The sequence below is a fragment of the Pocillopora damicornis genome, chromosome 5 (genome assembly GCF_964200805.1).
Source record: "Pocillopora damicornis chromosome 5, jaPocDami1.2, whole genome shotgun sequence".
In the NCBI taxonomy this organism is placed as follows: domain Eukaryota; kingdom Metazoa; phylum Cnidaria; class Anthozoa; order Scleractinia; family Pocilloporidae; genus Pocillopora; species Pocillopora damicornis.
The window spans coordinates 7,018,119-7,031,696 of record NC_142674.1 but is presented as its reverse complement, the minus strand read 5'-3'; the positions used below and the strand labels follow the sequence as shown (position 1 = coordinate 7,031,696).

General features: G+C 38.9%; 3 protein-coding genes and 1 pseudogene across 8 annotated transcripts in view; 2 read left to right on the top strand and 2 right to left on the bottom strand.

Annotated features, from left to right (window-relative positions):
- Positions 1-1,601: 1,601 nt before the first annotated feature.
- On the bottom strand, positions 1,602-4,375 carry LOC149044912 (52 kDa repressor of the inhibitor of the protein kinase-like). 5 transcript variants are annotated; one of them, XM_089206880.1, is made up of 3 exons: positions 3,725-4,375; positions 2,239-3,337; positions 1,602-2,135 (listed from the first exon to the last, which is right to left on the bottom strand). In XM_089206880.1, exon 2 carries the CDS (start codon positions 3,283-3,285, stop codon positions 2,524-2,526), a length of 762 nt encoding a protein of 253 aa, XP_089063006.1. In that variant the 5' UTR covers positions 3,286-3,337; positions 3,725-4,375; the 3' UTR covers positions 1,602-2,135; positions 2,239-2,523. The 5 variants fall into 5 exon arrangements, with proteins under 5 accessions (XP_089063006.1, XP_089063010.1, XP_089063007.1 ...); XM_089206884.1 differs by having other exon boundaries at positions 1,602-1,963; positions 2,988-3,186; XM_089206881.1 differs by having other exon boundaries at positions 2,239-2,957.
- Positions 4,376-6,294: 1,919 nt separating this feature from the next.
- LOC149044911 (uncharacterized) lies at positions 6,295-8,464 on the top strand. The gene has a single exon (XM_089206848.1). The coding sequence runs from the start codon at positions 6,379-6,381 to the stop codon at positions 7,876-7,878; it is 1,500 nt and encodes a 499-aa protein (XP_089062974.1). The 5' UTR covers positions 6,295-6,378; the 3' UTR covers positions 7,879-8,464.
- LOC149044910 (uncharacterized) lies at positions 6,357-10,605 on the bottom strand (annotated as a pseudogene). The gene is made up of 2 exons (XR_016186730.1): positions 10,351-10,605; positions 6,357-10,147 (listed from the first exon to the last, which is right to left on the bottom strand). The product of XR_016186730.1 is annotated as an uncharacterized LOC149044910 (transcript).
- Positions 10,606-10,910: 305 nt separating this feature from the next.
- Positions 10,911-13,578, top strand: part of LOC149044909 (uncharacterized) — a 15,835-nt gene continuing 13,167 nt past the window's right edge. The window contains exon 1 of the mRNA XM_089206888.1: positions 10,911-11,181. Coding sequence (XP_089063014.1) covers positions 10,911-11,181 — 271 coding nt within the window. The remainder of the gene's footprint in view (positions 11,182-13,578) is intronic.

The window sequence follows — 13,578 nt, the reverse complement described above, 5'->3', positions numbered from 1 at the left end:
AAACGCAAAGAAACGTTTTGCAAACGAATAAAAGACAATGGGTCGAGAAACGATTGGCAAACAGCAAAAAAAAGATTGCGACTAAGAGTATACTCTCACATAGCTCTGGATCTAACTTTTCAGAGAGCATTTTTGATCCCTTGTTTCGTGAACAACTATGTTTTTTCTTTCATTCATTAATTTGGTTTTTTTTGTTTACTCCGTGTTCGATTGATCCACATCTCGTCCCATTTAACAGTTCGGGCCATAGATAATTTTGTCTACACCACGACGTCTTAAAACATGGCGTCACTGTTTTTAAAAACTTGGCCTAGCCCCGCATTTTAGTCCCGCATTTTTGTCTCTGATATTTATGACCCTTGGGACCCAATTCTCTTAATAAAGCACAGAAAGAGCTTTGCGTCAAAAGCAGTTTGAATAGCGTCAGTTGAAATGTGTGGGAAAAATCACAATTTAAAGTCGAGCTGCGATATCTTATTTTGGACGGTTGAGGACACACAAGCTTCAAGTACGTTTTTTTCTGGGAAAAATAATAAGTACGGTAAACTTCGATATATGTGCTCTACAGTTATCAGAAAGAAGGCGAGGGCTTTATTCTGAGTGCACGGCCGTTGTTTTTGTCATAGGCCGTCATGGCGTCATGGTTCCTGCCAGCTATCGATTTTCTCAGTATTCCTAAAGGTCCCTTTGTCTTCTTTTCAGCTCATAGATGATCATATCTCCTTCATGAGAAAAGTCTATAAATTTTATGATAAAGGCTGTCGAGTAAGACGGTTTCACAAAAGCTTATTCAAAACTGAGCTTTCGGTTTAATTTAAAATAATAACGACTCAGGACTCAGAGTAAATTTATCCTAGGAAATTGCAGACGAGATTAACAAGGTCGTAACGAGGTATATGGGATCAGGGATCAAAGGCCTAAAAAAGGGTGGGATCAGGGATCACAGCCTCGGATCCGGGATCAAAGCCCTCGGGATCAGCGTGTTTTCCATGGGCTCAAGGATCAGGCGTCTAGATAACAACAATAATTTACGATGCGCGCCTAAACATGGATTTTTAAAGCTTTTTGAAATTTTATGACCCATTTTATACAGTATTCCTTGGTATTTGGACTTATTGATTGATAGTTCACCGGAGACCAGAATCAAAGAGTACTAGTTGACTCAAACTTGACTGGTTAGGCATTGGGTCGTTAATCTGTTAATAACTTGCCAGGATTTTATTGTCTTACTCGCGCTGCATGACGTTCAATCATGTCATACAATATGCCAGGAATAGGTCATTTGAGCACGTTGGATTGCTTTCGACTGGGCACGGGCACTGAGTATACTTGGAGATTACTGGATCGTTTTTTTAAAAAGTCAACATTTCAGAAAGTTTTTTTCCATGGGGAAGCGAAAGAAGAGAAAAGATAATCACACACGTAGCAAGGGTGGATCCAGGATTTTGAGTGAGTAGTTTCCACCCGAGGACCCACTCCTGCTAGGGGGGTTCGGGGGCATGCCCCCCCCCCCCGAGAAAATTTGAAATTTGGAGCTCTCTAAAGGCCATTTCATGCATTTTTAGAAAATTTAATTGCCCCCAAAAGACTAAAAAAGCATGTAATCAAAAAGGCAAAAAACATTTATTTTTCTTGAAAGTACTACAGGAAACACTCTGATCTACAAATATTCCACCTTTAGCTACTGTGCAAACCAGTGTATATAGTGTTTTCAGGAAGGCCAAGTCATCACCAAGACTTTTCACACTGGAAAACATCACCTCCCAGTCAGGAAAATCAAGATGTGGAGAAAAAAAAACGAACCAAGTGTTAGTGTTTTTGATAACAAAAGAAAAACAAGCACAATTGATGATATAGTTTAAAGATTGATAATAAAAATCTACTTGCCTTTTTCATCCTTGGGACCACAGGCTTACCATCCATAAAGCCCTTCTCTCTCTCAAATTTCTTCTGTGTTGTGCTCCTATAATGAATGAAATGAATGAAAGCCAGGCTCAATAAATCCAAATGTTTAGCAACACTAAAAACAACATTTCCTGAGCTGGCTTTTATTCATTTCATTTATAGGAGCACAACACAGAAAAGAATTTGAGAGAGAGAGAAGGGCTTTATGGATGGTTAGCCTGTGTTGGGAGCTGGAATTCAAAAAAGAAAACAATTATTAGAAAAATATAAATTATAAGAATCATAAAATGATATACAAATTGAAGTAAAATGATAATTTGAAATAATACTAGCCTTTCTTCATCCTTGGGAATTGCTGTGAAGCTGGTTGAGTTCAGTGAAAATGTTTGTTAACCATTTAAGCTTAACATGAAAACCCAATGTCAATGTCAATGGAAAATCATCACAAGTAAAACAAAATAGAAAATAACCTTGAAATGAGTTGAAAAAAGTTATACAGGCACCAGTTTGAGCTTCTGTACTGTTCTCCATCAGTTTAAGGATTATGAGACTTAAAGGCCATAACCCAGACAGAACATAACTCACAAGTACTCTAGAAACAGCTGGTGCAAAAAATTATTACAAAATGTTTGCCATTCTCATTCTCCTAGGATGTAACTCAGCAAATAAATCTATTATACGTTCAAGGTCAAAATCCATGTCTCTGTGGGCATGCATCAGTGCCAATCCATTCAGTCTGTCCTGGGTCATTGTATTTCTCAAATAGTTCTTAAGATTCCAAAGGGATGATATGGATCTCTCACAAGATGCAGATGAAATTGGAATTGTGATCAGGACTTTCAGCATGGAATAGATGTTGACATATGCATCTTTGTCAATATCCTTCAGTGTAGCCTCCAAACTGTCAGGAATAATATCTCCTCTGTTATCCCTCCCCTTCCACAATCTCTCCCATAACAAAAGCTCTGCCTGTAACCCTGCATAATTTGGTATGTCCTGTCTGTAATGGTTACAAAATTCCAAAACATTGGCCTTCCAGGCAGGGTCAGTAGCTAGTAAAACAGAGGGAATAATCGAAATACCTTTATAGCAAACAAATACATCATCCTGGAATCTGGTGTTGAGCTGCTGGAGTACATGGTCAAGAAAAACTCTAGTGAGATTGATCTTGAAATACCCCTCAGGAGTTGCAGCAGGAGCATTATTTCTATGCATTTGACTCTGGGCTATCCTTGGCATTTCTGGCTGGACTGCTACTTGTCTTGCAATGGTCACTGCTTCCTGGTAGAGATTATGATGTCTGTTATCAATGTCAGTGCTCATGTCTTCAAGGACTGATTTCAAAAGAGCAAGTTCATCTTTAGCTTTTAGAAGATCCATTGCTTTTTGTTGCAGCTTCACTGTGAGTGGTCTAGTTAATCCCAAAATATGTCTGACAATAACAAGAGAAACAATAAAGGAAAAGTTGATTGCATTAATTAAGGACTGAGCATCATGTCTGCTTGTTGGATTCCAGGTTGCATCATTCTCTTGAAATCATTCATAGCAGTCATAGAAAAATTGTGAATTTCACAATTTCCTAGCGAGTGTTTGGTTAAGCGAGAAGCGGCCGATGTCCAATTTGTGAGAGGAGACTTCAATAATTTGTCTAACTTATTAGCGTTTCGCCCACACTGAACTCCAAAACAAACACAAGCTAAACAAAATGCTCCATCGAAATATTTGGAGTAAGCTAGCCATGGAAATCTTTTCAGCCAGCCCGAGACAAACTTACGAGATTTTCCATTTTCCATTGACACGGGGAAATCAAAAAGCTCACCTGGTTTCCACACGTTTTCGACGAACTCCAGCTTCTGATGCGGCGAGTAGTTGTGGATCTCGTCGAAAACTAGGCCAATGTCGAAGGGAGAACAATCCTCCCTCCGACAAACAGGATCTCCGCGAGTCATAACACTAGTATTTTTTAAACGTTTAACAGTAAATTCCGTCGTTAACCCCTGAGCAAGCTCAAAGGTACTTGTATTGTAAGAGCAACGAAAGAGACCCGCTGGGGGAGGAACTGCCCTTTTTATACTTTGTCAGTAGTTTCCAAGGTAGTTTCCAAACACAACTAGCCAATCAGAAGAGTGTTTTGAGTGAGTTCCGATGACGAAATCTTTGCTAGCCAATCGTGAGGGGTTTTGACTGTGTTCCGCCTGTTATTGTCACCAAATAACAAGGACTTACACCCACCGGTTGCGTAAAGATTGGCTCCACGAACATTTTCCGACGGCTTCCGACGGTTTCCGAGGTGTAATCGAAGCTCGAAAGGCCAGCGCGTGATCCGGAGCGCTCCCGAACGCCTCATGACCGCAATTATAACGAAATTAGTCATTCTAAACGTATTTTCTTTAATAAATAACTGTAAAACAGGAAGATGGTTTATTTCTGGAAGACGTTTAGTGATTTCCACAAAAGTACCAGTAGTTTCCAAAGGGAAATTAGAGTGTTTTCCAAAAGTACTTTTATCAACATTTAACTAGGTCGGAAAAAAATTGAGTGAGTTCCGGAAATCAGGTAAACTACCCTGGATCCACCCCTGCGTAGAAGGTAAATTGGAGTAAACGTTGATTTACGGTTTTCTTTCTGGTTCAAATCTGCAATCTTTTGGCAAAATTTAATTTCATAAACTCGACATTCTAGGTCACGTTTCTGGTCGCTCAGCAGAAAAGGCGATCAACGGCATGAGCGAAGCTCAAGGCGACGTTCAACAAGTAGGTAACTTAGAATAATGAGTGTTTGTGTGTTGTTACCAATTATAAGGACTAGAGTATACATAGAATTTCTTCTAAAACGGCGAAAAGACCAGACACAAAAACCATGATGTAACAACTGATAACACATTGAAAACTGATAGCACAAATGGACTACGAGATTTCGTCGTGTTGTGGGATTTAGCGTGGACCCGAGTAGTATTTATTCTAAAGGCAATTTATATGAAAGAAAAGTTTTCTTTTGATCAAGGAAAATAATAGATGGATTAATTTGAAGGATTTTTTTTTTATAAAATTAATGTCATCAGTTTTAGGTTTACTGGTAAATGTTATTACAGTAACTCTTGCCTTGCGGACACCCCGCGGCCAAAATTCAGATCCCCATCTAGAGGGTCTAACATAAGTTTGGCGGGATACGGGATGAGGCGTTTTTAGCTGCCGGGATGCGGGATGAAAGGAAATTTTAAGGCGGGATGCGGGATAGCGTGGAAGCGGGAAGTTGCTTATTTTTCTGGCGGGACGCGGGAATTTTTTATTATTTCCGGCGGGAAACGGGATTAAGGATGAGAAATTTATAAAAAGATATATAAATTTCTGGTCTTTATCTGCAAGTCAATTTGCGGGCCGACATCCCTCTAAAAAGGTGCGCCGGGTTTGTAAAACAATAGAGATTTTAAAAGGTTAGTCACGTTTTCTCCCGATATAAACAATCAGCAACACCACACCTTTGACAAGAAGACCATTTTCAAAATATCGCAGTTTGACTTTGACATTCAGCAGAAGCGTTACAAAGCCCAACTGGAGATTTATTTTGTGGTAAACCAGGGTCAACCGCTTTGCATTTATGACGCTCCGGAAGGGCTCCTGATCTCGATGCACAACCAAGGAATTGAATGTCTTTCTCGTGAAGAGGCCTCTGTCGAACTAACCAGTGTTGTTAAAAAGAACCCGTCAGTTATCCTTGGCATTACTAAAACAGCACAAAAGCTCGTCTTCTCTGATTCTCATGACCATTCAGTTAACTTTTGTATTGATGGCAAGGTAATTCACTCACTGGGAGGAAGCCAGCCGGGGATGCAAGACGGCTTTACAGTTAGGTTTCACTCGCCATCAGCGCTTGTGTCATATGGAGAATCTATATTTGTCTGTGACACCAGCAATCAAGCTGTCAGACTAATTTCAAGCTTTAAAAAGCTATAAACATCTCGGAGAGAAATTGGGGCTATTTATTGAACTCTTCCAACTTGAAGAAGAACTATCAAGGAAGCCAAGTTTCCAACCAAGTTTGGAAGACGGGTTGATTATTCTCAAAGAAGCGGCGGATTTCATGAAAGACGTAGAGAGGCAGGCGTATTTTCGAACAGGTCGAAGATGTCCCCAGGGTCCTGATCTAGCATTGTCAAAACCTACGAGGGACGCTTTTAAAATGCTTCATTCGTCATTTGAGAAAACGAATTCGTTCTTCTCTGAAAACGATTTGCAGCATATTGCAAAGGATATATGCTTTCCAAGTTTCACGACACTACATGTGGAACATTTCTTTGCGGGAATGAGAACCCCAAGTCGTCCAACGCCAGACATGCATGATTACGGCAGCCGCAGACCAAGCTGTATTCCCCATGTTCTAAACGAGTCAGGGATTGGGTTCGAGTTGGGACCGCAAAGCATCTATGGATTGATTGAAGGGACAGACGAGTCATATTTACAAAGTAATTCTGAAATGCCTCACTATAATTGTTGCGTTCCTGGCTGTACAAACAGCTTTAGGAACGCTTCACATCTGCATTTCTACAGATTACCGAAAGATGAGTTTACCAGAAAGCAATACAAAGTCATTTTGAAGAATGATTCGCTAAAATTGGACTCCACAAATACTCGAATTTGCTCAGACCATTTCGAAGGTGGCGAGAAACTCAGTCGAGCTCATCTGCCGACTATATTTCCTTGGAAAAAGGCAGAAAGCACTAGACGACAGCTAAAAAGAGTCATCAGCTTCGAAGAAAATCTGGCAATTCAGGAAGCAAAAAAGAAGAAGAGGGAGGAAAAGAAAGACATGGCACAAGCATCAGTGACAGTCGAACATGAGAACAATCGTGAGACACAAACATCTCTCACAGGATTGGAAATCGAAACAATGTTAAAGGAGTTGCAAAAGCTTAAAAAGGACATCAGTGAATTGACAAATGAAAAGAATCAGCTGCTGGAGAAAAATGCCAAGTTGAGTGAAGAAAATGCAAACCTACTCGAGGCAAACTTAAAACTCGAGCAAGAAACAAAAAGACTAAGACACTCTCTTGAAAACTTTCGTTTCGATATTGAGAAATATAAAGACAATGCTGAAGACATTGCCTTTTATACTGGTTTACCAGACTATAATGCACTGCTGATATGTTTCGACATGGTTAAAGATGCAGCAGAGCATATTGAATATGAACATGAACGAACGCACCCAGGAATTCAGTGTGGCAGACCTCGATGTTTAACCAAGTTCCAAGAGTTTACTTTGACACTAGTGAGATTAAGGCTTGGATTGCTGGAAAAGGACCTTGCTCATCGGTTTAGTGTCTCAAGACCCCTTGTATCCAAAGTTTCAAGGGCCTGGACGAGATTTCTGAGGGGACAGTTTGAGCCACTTATTACTATTCCACCCAGGGAAGTTCTCAAACTTTACATGCCTGACATTTTCAAATCCTTCTATCCAGACTGTGTCATTATTGTGGACTGTACAGAGTTTGAGATGGAGAAACCTTCAGCACTTAATTCTCAATCTGCTTGCTACTCGTCATACAAGTCTAGAACGACGATGAAAGCCTTGCTTGGTATAACACCCAGTGGTGCTTTATGTTTTGTCAGTGAGCTATTTCCTGGTTCAACTTCTGACAAGGAAATAACAGCTCAAAGTGGACTGTTGGACAAGTTACAACCTTATGATCAAGTTATGGCAGACAAAGGGTTCAACTGCACTGATGAGCTTGCTTCTGTGGGAGCAGAACTGATTAGACCAGCATTTTTGGTTAAAGATACACAATTCTCAAAAGAAGAAACCAACCACAACAAGATTGTTGCCAGTTTGAGAGTACATGTTGAGCGATTGATGGAGAGAATAAAGAATTGGCACATCTTTGACCACCGAATTCCAATTACTCTTGCCCCCATAGCATCTGATATGTTATTTGTAGTGGCTGGACTTTCTAATTTTTACCCTCCTTTGATTAATTAAAATTTATGTGAATATAAAGCAACATTTTAATACTTAACAATGGTATGGATTTATGTTTTATTGCCTTGCATTAAAATAGCATTGATAAACTAGTGTTTGATAATGTATTATGATATTGCCATCATACCACTGGACTGTAACCAGACTGGTTATAAGTCATTACAATAATCCAAGCACACTACACATGTAGTTAGTAAATATTTTACTCAGTCAAATATGAACATAACTGTGTACAATGTATAAAAATACTGAGTTAATGTGTATAGACAAAACAGATCGCTGTTTCTTTCAAGACAAAGTTTATCTAATCTTAGCTATAGCAAATACCTATAGGGTGGTTTTTAAAAAACCTGTGAAACAATTAATACTATTTACTTTCTAATAGTGCCAGTATTAAACAATAGAAACAAAAGCATTTAAGCAGAAAAGCACTAAACATGTACAAAACTTAGTACGTGTTTCACAGGCTTTTGAAAACCATTCTACCTTCACAAATATATTGTTTACACTCTGATAGTACTAAAAAGTGTGCAACATAATTTGGGCAAACCACTAATTCCCATTAAATTTTGATTTGCCTATTTCATTGTATAGTTTTCTTAAATTACACACTTTTACTGAAATGAACACATTGATTTTGACTGTTTTAAACTGAACGAGCATTCAATTTAGGAATTCCATACTTGACTCTAGGATACACAAGTTCTGGAACAATCCAGTCATTAAAAAAGGATTCTAGCTTGGGCAAAATAGACTTCCAGCGGTCTATTGAAAAATGTACTCTTTCACAAAACAGTGAATCACAGCCTGAACCCTTTACAACAAAATCTGTCCACTTTCTTCCAGTAACAAACATTTGCTGATGGACTTGGTAGAAGTATTTGTGTTTGTCATTTAATCTCAATGCATTACTGTTCTTTTTGCAAATGCTCTTGCGTAACAATGCCTTTTCTAGTGTTTCATCCTTTGATGTCTGGACATACTTAACTTCTATAAGTCCCTCTGAATCAGAGGCTGATGGATCATGTACAAGGCCATCGGGGCTAGCACCAAGGTAACCATGTTCTTTTGAAACAAAAACCCACATTTTGAGACTGTTATGCCTTCATCTCCTTGACTTTGCTTGAGAAGCTTGTAATCATTGATAATCTGGTCTTCCATTTTCAGTCCTTCCTCCATTGACTTACTTTGATAGGCCTTGTTGTAACCAAGTATATCTTTAATTATCTTAGTAGGGGACATACTTTCTCTCTGTACAGCTACACGGTAACATTTTGTGGCAGTAATCCTTGGTTGTCTGTGGCGATGCCATAATTCAGTGTTTGATTGACCTCTAGTTTGTTCCTCAATATCTTGCCTTTGTAAATCATCAACCATAAGATTTCTCTTTGCTTTTTCAAACTTTTCTTTTAGCTCTTTTGCTGACACGGGATGACATTTGACTGGTGAAAGCAGAGAATCCTTTACATCCTGAAGTTTCTTTACTTCCTGAGGCAGTATATGTGTCCAAGCTACAGTGTTTCCTGATACCCTCTGGTACTCCTTCATCATTTCAAAAAACCTTGACTTGTTTTCATCGCGACAAGCATTTTGGTTTGCATTTACTGGAGAGTGATGAAGCTTACGTATCTTCTTCTCTTTCGTGTAGTCGTGCTTCACAAAAGTCATCTCATTTATGGGCTGTATTGCACCTTTTCTCTTTCGTGGCACATTCCACTTGCATGGTTTGGAGGTGCATGACTCATCAGACTCATCCAGTTTTTCCCTTACTTTACAATAGTTTTCTAAAGCAAAAAGTGTTGATGCAACATGGTTACATCTCCCATCTATGCCAGCAGGGCATTTGCAGTGGGCTCTTAGCATCTTTCCAAGTGAACTAATAACTAAGTAGCATGTATAAACTTTGTCCTTTTTCATAGATGGGAGGACTTGGCTTTTGATGTAGTGCTTGCCATTTTGTTGTAGGTGGCCTATGTACAGGACATGTCCAGATTTAAAAAAGTTGAATCCTTTAACAAGTGGCTTAGCAGTGGAGAGCTGCTTTTTACATTCTACACCTTCGATCATAAATCTCCACACAGTTCCAAATGATATTTTTGGTAGTGCCTTTATATCTGGTTGGAATCCTTCTTTTGGGAATGAATCCTTTACTTCAGGCTCTTGATTCTCAAGTACGCCAAGTTGAGCTTTTTTCCGTAACAAATTGACGCCGCCATCCGGATCACGCAAGTATTTAACATCAAATCCATGCTTGATGTAGTCGTGTACTCTATAAGTCAAAATTAGAGCACTCATAAGTACGAGAGGACTTTATTAAATTCGAAAATTTCGATTATATTAAATTTTTACTCTTAGGAAATTTTAATAATAATTCTGAAAAGGCATATAATTACAAATAAAGTTGTTATAAATAAAAATAACTTATTGCGTGTAAAGGTTCTTAGTTTAAAAGTTGCCAGCTTCGATACGAACCTCGACACTAAAGCTTTCTTTGTTCCCGTCGTTTTTGCACCTCTGCAAAGCAGCCACCTCTTCAACTGGACAACGCTACATTTTTCAACAGAATCCCTTGGAAGTTTTGCCCCAGGAATATCTTCCTGAGTTAGTTTAACAGTTAGTTTGGCTTTGCTCTCGCTTTCAGCCATATTGATTTGGAAAATCTGTCCCTTCAAACAATCCATAGATGCTTTGCGGTCCCAATTCGGACCCAATCCCCAACTCGTTTAGAACATGGGGAATTGTTGAATCCGTACAGAAGGTGTATCACTCTTACTTTTCAGTGGTATACGGGACCCCAAAGCCACTACACCGAACGAACAATAAACAAGAGGGAGCCTGAGTGGCTTTATGATCGTGCAAAGCTTAGCGACGAACATTTTAGGCAAGAAGATAGTGTTAAGGAGAAGGATGTTTTGCGTGACGAATCAAGGGAACTTAGGCTGTTTGCTAAAGAATTTGGGCAAGGCGCACGGCAGCAAAGAGTAAGAGACAAAACGAAAGAAAAGGCTGGAACTCTCCCTCTATCTCTAAGCATGATCCGAAGAGTTCAAACAAACCAAACTCAAAATGTTGTCGACATGCTTGAAGAGCTTCAAGCCTTAGACGCAGGACAAACTGAAACAGCACAGATTGAAACTCGTCCAGTTCGTTTTTCAAAGGGAGATGTAGTCGCCCTAAAACACAACTGGAAACCTTATTTGGAGCCCTTTTTCCTTGCTATTCTTCAGGAGGACCTTCATTGCAGTAATGGTGGCATCCTTGAGCGTACCATACGTATTAACTGGCTTGAGCCGTCAGAGGAACGTATCAAGAAAAGCGGATCAGCTGAAAGTTGAGCAGGCTTTGTTTAACGATTAACAATGACCGTATATGGCTACTTTGGATTTTTCAAATTTCCGATTATCATACGAGCGGCAGATTTAAACCATCGGCAAAACTGATGATACGACAAATCCTCCCCGTGGGGGTGATTATGGTAGATTTTTTAGGATGTAAATAGTCACGGTGGGGTGGATGGTGGGGCGAAAGTAAGTGCTTCGCTAGAAAACAGCTGTGCGTCAGCGCCCGCCCTCTACGAAAATTTGGAGAAGCTGTTGACAGCTCCTTACTTTTAATAAAGATTGTTAAAATCCGCTGTAAAAATCTGATAGTTTTTAATGAGAGAGACTTACTTTTAAACAGGACCTGCTTTTTTTGCAAAAGATAAATAAAAAAAACTCGCACCTTCTTCATTGTGAGACTTGTGAGAGAAAAAATATCACACCCTCATCTTGCCACGCGTTTGATTGAAAACGAAAATAACTCAAATACATGCTCTCGCAAAAACTAGAAATCATTGCTTTGATCAGTATATCTTGTATCATCAACATAGTTACATGAATTCGGCGCCTTTGCAAAGAAGGATCCTCGTGTCAGGTAAACATGCTGGTTCTAAAAACGATGAGCGCCTCGTTTGAAATCAGCTGTGCGCCAGAAACAAGGTTTTTAATGAAGAAAAAGTTTTTTGAAGAAAAGAAGAAAGGAGATTTGAATGGAGCATTTTGATGAAAGGAAAAATAACCCAACGTCCGTCATCGCAGACGGACGCAAACAGTCCCTTTACAATCGCACTAAACAACCCTAGAACGTATGTCTCACAATGAAAACTTTATTAATAGATTGGTTGGAGTGACATAGTCCTCAAAATTTCAAGCCTAGCAAGTGCAGCTTATGGTCACGGCCATTTCAGCCCAATTTTTTAGCGAAAACACAATGATTTTACTGCCTCTACACTAAGGAAAAAAGTTTCTATATCTGGATCCCACCTACCCTGGTGTGTGCTTGGTCTACCACAGCGTGGAGCCCCAGTCTCCAAGGGGTTTGTTTAACTATAACGCATCAGGCAATATTGCTAAGAACACCTGTTTAACCAGACTTTAAACGCTGTACGCACACAGACAATGTTGATAATCACTTCTAGTGCATGTGCAGCCGTTCAAATCTTTATTATTTTATCTTTATATTATTTTATAAACTGATTGTAGAAAATAAGATAAAGAATCATACAAGGAAAATCAACACGTTTCAGAAAATTATGGATGACAGAAAGAAAACATATTTCTTTCCAGTCTCATTAACATAGATTAACTATATACACACTGTAATCAATTTAATAAAATTCATCGAGCTAAGGAGTACGAAGTGCAAAATTTTCCTCTTTATCTATGTTTGTGTGAGTCTCAAAACCATTTTCGCTGGACTTGCCTTTAATTCTTATTAAAGTCTCTTGTTTCTTCTCTCAAATTCACCTGCATTGCGTTTGTCTGACATGAATTACCAAAGACGATCTATAATTATAATGCATTTGCACCTGACGTGACGTGCGACACTTCAAGGAATTACTAATGACATTTTATTGTCCAAGACACATTACTCCAGTCAATCCGTACTAATTTAAATTCTTCACCGCGTATTATTCTACCAATTTAGCTTTTTGTGCAAAGAGCCCAAACAGGAAGTGGGAAGTTCATTTCTAATATTAATTTTCATCTCGGCATGAAACCAACAGTTTCTATCGTAACCATAGCTACCAGACTAATAAAAGAAAACGCGTTTGGCTAAATAAGTCTAGTGTTGGGCACCAAAGAACGTTGGATCTTGAAAGGTAGGAGATGACTGTACTTAATGCATGATAAACTTGAGTTTGACTTTCACCCCGTGATAAGATTTGATATTCAGCCTTAACTCCTATTTCTGTGTAGTTGAAATAAAACGAAAATGAAATTTACCGAGTTTCCAAATGTGGGTATCACAAACACTTGGCGAGAAAATGTCTCCAGCTGCTTGAAAGAAACAAGATCATTATCCTTAAATTTTATTTTCTTGAACAAAACATTTATTATGTTAAATAATAGGGAGTTTTTAATCCAAAAGGTTTTGGTTTAAAAACGTACAACTTAACGTCTAACGTCCTAGCGTTTTTCGCCGTCAATTGGACCTAAAAGAATTAATCGAAATTTTTACAATGTTGGTCAAAGGACTAATTTCGGTGTCTAATACGTATGTTAACATGTGAAGATATTCCTAAGAGACCCACATCTCTCCATCGAGCGAAGCGGATAACATCCATTTGCGCCATCTGCAAAGCTGCAAGCATTTTTTTAAAATTTATTTTCATAAAAAGGTTTTGTTCATAACGACAGGTCGATTTGGGAAGCTTAA

Bases quoted from the DNA above. Each gene is read 5' to 3' on its own strand.
- LOC149044912 (XM_089206880.1), bottom strand. From the start codon at position 3,285: ATGGATCTTCTAAAAGCTAAAGATGAACTTGCTCTTTTGAAATCAGTC.
- LOC149044911 (XM_089206848.1), top strand. From the start codon at position 6,379: ATGCCTCACTATAATTGTTGCGTTCCTGGCTGTACAAACAGCTTTAGG.